Genomic DNA, 5305 nt, shown 5'->3' with positions numbered 1-5305 from the left:
ATGTTTCGTTAAATCTTAAAATTTAACCGGTGTTTTTAACGAAAAAGATCAAAATTAACGAAAAAATCGACAGAGATGTCTATATTTTTCTTTCTCTTTCGTTAGGGACATGCAAGGTCTTCGTTAAGCTTAATGTGCTTATATTTTCGTGAAATAAATTAATAAATAAAACACTTATTCGTTTATTGAATAACACAATTTCACTTGGTAACCGCATTACACAATTTTCTTTCATTACGCGGATTTCGTCAATCTTCATCGTGGAGGTCAGCTGCTGCCGTGTACGGAAAACATGATGTCCAAACGCTATCCGAATCGAAAATGCTGCGAAATATAAAACTTATGTAGCTCATGTGAAGAGAATGGTAATATCGATACACTGACCTGTTGTAAAACGCACGATGATACACAAATTAAACAATAGCTGATAGAAATTGTCGCAGACGCTTGGTTTTGTTGCCATCTACACACAAGCTATACACACGAAGCTTGACGAACTTTTTGACATAAGAAATGGAGGCGCCATGTACGTGACCATGTACAGTATGTCTCAAAAATTATCGTCATCAAGAGCATATTATTTTGCCCAAGAAAATAAATATTTTTATGAAGATTTTTCTCATTTGCAAATATTGCATACCCTTTATCAAACTCTTCACATGTATTATTTAAAAACTATGAATTTTTTTTTTATTCTTAAATTCTTTTTTTATTATAACCGCAGATTCAAATAGAGGAATAAAAGAAAACACATAGTTTTCGTACAGTTAAACAAAACAAATATTTTGGTGTGAAAATAAATACGCATTATTATATAAATAATAATGAAAAATGATTTTTTGAATATTGAATAAATTGGAAATGGTGTAGATAAAATTTGAAAAACACTGTATGTTATATTGACCAGAATAAAAAAAAAACGAGTGTAACGGAATACGTCATTATGCTGTAACGCTGGCAAATGTCATATTCTCTTAAGAAACTCTATTTGATTTTTAACGGCTTTAAAAAACTGTTAATAATCAAATAGAGTTTCTTAAGGCTACTTGGGATCCCGGCAGGCAATTGACAGCTAAACTGATGGCGCCGGAGGAGGAGAAACGGGCGCCCAACCGTGCATGGCTCAGGCGCCCAACGGAAGACATGATTGGGCGTGGGGGGGTACGGATGAAACGGACCTCCCGTTCTTTCGTGTATTGTTTACATTCGTTTATCCGTGTAATTCTTTCATTCGGGTTGTATATCAACACAGCTAATTTTCAAATCGACCGTTATTTTATTGATAATTAAATATTCTAAAAATACACTATTTTTCATACAAACCTAATTCAGCGCACGAAAACGGCTATCACGGAGATTTCCAGCATTCACCTGTAATTAAATTAAAAAATAAAATATAGAATAAGTAAAGAAAGTTAATTGCGTTTCATATAAATAAAGCGTAGAGAATGCAATACATTACCAGTAATTGTGAGAAGCCAAAAAAACATGTTTGTTTCATTGAACATGTTCAAACAATTTGTTGTAGCCGCCTAAACAAACATGCCTCCAGTTGAAATGATAATATGACGACGAACGTGCAGGAGTTGCGTCGTCATCGAGGACTAAGCCAGCTTCATCGTTTTGACAGCATTCCATCACCCAGATGTGATTGTCCTTCGTGATGAAGTGTAACTAGCCGACCGTACATGGTATGGCATTGATGAGAACGGCTTATCTGAAACTAAAGAAAGAAGAATAATATCAGTCAAGTGCATTTCATGCTGATCGTTCGTGATCGTTTCTTGTATGTATAAAGGAATAAGGGGGGCATTTTTACAGATTTTTTCATTTGCACGCTTCCTACCCGCACCAGTGTAACCGGTGCTAGCGGACGAGCTAACACCCAATACTATGCCATAGATTTGGGCGCGGTTGTTGCCTACCTGTGGGCCCGGCATGTTTTTACAATCTCGGAACGTCACCTCTGTGGCCCAAACATCTGTGCTAGCATTTTCAGAGCGCAAGTATCGCCTTGCAATCCTAACGCGTCTACCACGACCATTCGTTCGGCGTACGTTTGCTGCAGGTGGTTGCTGTCCGCTTGGGCTTGGGTCAATATGCTGCGCTTCGTGCGGTGGTGATGATCTTGATGTTACCATTATCACTGCGACTTCCGGACGGTTGTGAGGGCCAACTGTAATTCTCACAGCACAGCTGAAATAGATAATATAAGAGAAAAATATTGTTAGTGTAGCGCAATCCATGTAAACCATTAATATTAATTATATCGTCAATTTGTCTTTCTCTTACATTTTACACTGACGCTAATTTCGTTAGCTTAGGTAAGCTAACAGTACGACGATGATCTGGATACCGCCAATTACCGGCTCGTAGATGCGTGAACGTATTCATCATCACTGAAGATTTTGTACCTCCATAACAGTCCGCCTCAGACGACGAAATTATTAGCAGTTGCGATCTGATACACGACACCTAAACGCGATGAGAAAAAACACATCAAAAACGTTTTAGATGAAAAATATAATGTCGGTGTAGCTTAATAAACATTAAAATGAAATATTTATTTTGCTTTTTCGCACGGCATATTAGCTGAAATGAAAAATAAACATTGTTAACCAGTTTATCAAACTGTCTTTTTATTACTTTAGATACTATCAGACTTACTTCAACTTTGCTTCAATTTAGCACGGTGGCCGGTGACCCACGGGGTTGTCCGCTGTTTCCAGTTTGTGGTAGTCCGGTGGTTTTTATAGAGCAGTGACTCCCACATTCTCCAGACGGTGCCGGAGGATGAGGAATAGGAACGCGTGCTCTAATGTTGTCTTTGCGGAGGCATTAATCGAAGCAGGACAGGTGCAGTATGATCCGACTACAGCGCGATGGCGAGTAACCCGGAAACACCAAGAATGGGGACATAAAATGCTTCGTCAGTCAGATGTACCAGTCCGTGTTGTTGGACAACTTCCGACGACAAGTGCAGTGCCATCGGTGGTTCCGGTTGCAATTCCTCGTGCTATCCGTCCTCCCAGATTGCCGGTCCGTGTTGTTGGACAACTTCCGACAACAAGTGCAGTGCCATCGATGGTTTCGGTTGCAATTCCTCGTACCATCCGTCCTCCCGGATTGCCGGTGCGTGTTGTTGTACAACTTCCGACAACAAGTGTAGTGCCTTCGGTGGTTTCAGTGGCCGGTCAGCGCGAGTCAACAAAGAATGCCCGTCCGTGTTGTTGAACAGCTGAAGGTAACGGATGAAGTGTCAGCGCTGGTCTCGAATGCCGGTGATGGTAATCATCATCGGTCAACATTACCTGGTGTTCCTGCACCATTCCGTCCGTTAGGCCAGCAACATGGACAGCAACCGTCAACTAGTACTGCTGCGCCATCAGTGGTACCGGTTGCTGATGCTCTACCGCAGGAATCAGGCATGAAGATCGGTAGACAACAGGCATTGGCGGGATCTACCAGTACCATCTGCGATTGCATCGCTTGTCGAAGTTCATGATCCGAAGAATCAGCGTGGTATGATGTCCGCTGTTGTAAGACAACAATTACCCTCCAGTGCTTCTGCATCGGTGATAGCGGCTGCTAGAGGATCTGTTTGTATTGTGAGCCGTACACCAGCCAAAATGATCAGCGTTAATGTTTGATGGGACTTTTCTTGCACGGTGTAGCTGGGAAGGATCGTCAGGAAAAAATAGCTTTTAGTAACTACCCAAATACAGTGCTTATTTAAGTCTATCGCCACAAACCACGTGGGAATAGACATAGATATAGAATATGATAAAGAATATTTAAAAAGAAAACTGACACATGCACCGGCAAGAGTAAACATACAGGGAAATGTTAAAACAAGCTGCCATAGAAGGAAGAAATAAAAATAAATTTATTTAGTTACATCGCTCTATTTATAGTTGCTGTATATATATATTACATATTATTTATTGATAAACACATTGCTTTTCCATTTTTATTAATTGTAATGTCCTATTGATACTATATTACACCTTTTATCTATTCTTCTCTAATTATACAAATGAAATCAAAAATTGTAGCTTTGGTAGCTTTCAGGGGTTAATATAGGACTTGTTTAAGATAAAAAATGTAAAATGGCTGTTGATTTCATTTCGCAAATCACTAACAGCCATCGCGTTTTTGCTCCTATCATTTATTGTACTTTATTGCCAACCGTTTGACGATTGACACAGGTGCTAATTTCAAACGTCTTCGTCTTATAAGGAGGAACAACGCTAGCCATATTCCGGAAAATAAATAATGCTGTTGCATCTTAATAGATATAAACAAAGTGTGTTAACAGCGATAACACGATTACACGACGACAATACGACCATAGCAAACTCTGGTGTCAATCGTCGCGGTCAAGCAACAGCAACTAAACCCGAGAAAGGCCGGGATAAGCTGTTCCGTTAGAGCAATTTTCTAAAAAGAACAAAAAAAAATGTCGATGGAGCGCTAATGCTCAAATTAATAAATAAACGAATTAATGAATAATTAGATAAACACATGCATTCATAAGCTATATATAAATGTTACCATCGATTGTTTCCAACGATGTTCACAGTGTACCGTAACTCTCTTCAATTCCCAAACTTGATATAATTTCCACCTGAAACGAAATGCTCATCCGGTTGTTACTCTGACCGCGCAGTTCCCATAAGGCCCGCACCGACGATCCAAGGTTGTAAACAAAAATAAGGATAAGAAATCTAAAAGTAAAAAGAATCAAAGTTTCCTTACCATCATGCCCACTTCTTTGATGGCTTTCCAATATCCTTCGCATGAAATCCGCTGGGTGCATACGAGGTGAATCGGATTTGTGTGCTTGGATTGTGGATTGCGGATTTGTGTGTCTTCGGACAGCTTGGAACACTCCTGAAGGACACTGATAACATCGATTATTCATAATGTTAAACGGCAAATTTTATCCGATTAGTTATTTAATTGCAGCGTAATGAAAAATTACAAATACAACAACTTTAACTAACATACCTTCCTGCGGAGGCAAATAGCTGCACGTATCTAACCTCCATCTATCGTTTTCTCCTGGTAAACGATAAGGACACCCAAAAATATGGAAAATTTGATAGATACAACCGAACATTAGACGGATACGCATACATATTTCTAATTTATAACACTTTAGCACACATTTTTGCTTCACACTAAGCACAACAAACTAACATAGGAAGCTTCAATATTTCAACGCTTCAATATTCGCCAACAGCACACAAGTGAATAGCACCATTGGTCATTACTTTTAAGTTCACATTACAAACTCTAACAC

At 39.2% G+C, this 5305-nt stretch overlaps 1 protein-coding gene across 4 annotated transcripts; it reads right to left on the bottom strand.

Annotated features, from left to right (window-relative positions):
- Positions 1-1596: 1596 nt before the first annotated feature.
- Positions 1597-5088, bottom strand: LOC120960710 (uncharacterized). Of its 4 annotated transcripts, XR_007452660.1 has the most exons (4): positions 4759-5088; positions 2668-3674; positions 1926-2592; positions 1597-1723 (listed from the first exon to the last, which is right to left on the bottom strand). XR_007452660.1 is itself a non-coding variant. In XM_049609794.1 (2 exons), the coding sequence occupies exons 1-2, from the start codon at positions 2253-2255 to the stop codon at positions 1616-1618; spliced, it is 438 nt and encodes a 145-aa protein (XP_049465751.1). In that variant the 5' UTR covers positions 2256-2661; the 3' UTR covers positions 1597-1615. The 4 variants fall into 4 exon arrangements, 1 of the variants encoding a protein (XP_049465751.1); XR_007452659.1 differs by lacking the exon at positions 4759-5088 and having other exon boundaries at positions 2668-4560; XR_007452661.1 differs by lacking the exon at positions 4759-5088 and having other exon boundaries at positions 1965-2592; positions 2668-4560.
- Positions 5089-5305: the final 217 nt, after the last annotated feature.

The sequence above is a fragment of the Anopheles coluzzii genome, chromosome 3, assembly GCF_943734685.1.
Source record: "Anopheles coluzzii chromosome 3, AcolN3, whole genome shotgun sequence".
In the NCBI taxonomy this organism is placed as follows: Eukaryota; Metazoa; Arthropoda; class Insecta; order Diptera; family Culicidae; genus Anopheles; species Anopheles coluzzii.
Note: the sequence above shows the minus strand (reverse complement) of the source record. Positions and strands in the feature narration are given on the sequence as shown.

Coding starts and splice junctions, on each gene's coding strand:
- LOC120960710 (XM_049609794.1), bottom strand. CDS start 2,255: ATGGTTTACATGGATTGCGCTACACTAACAATATTTTTCTCTTATATT. Junction 1,724..1,925: donor AAAACATGCCGGGCCCACAG/GTAGGCAACAAC, acceptor TTCTTTCTTTAG/TTTCAGATAAGCCGTTCTCA.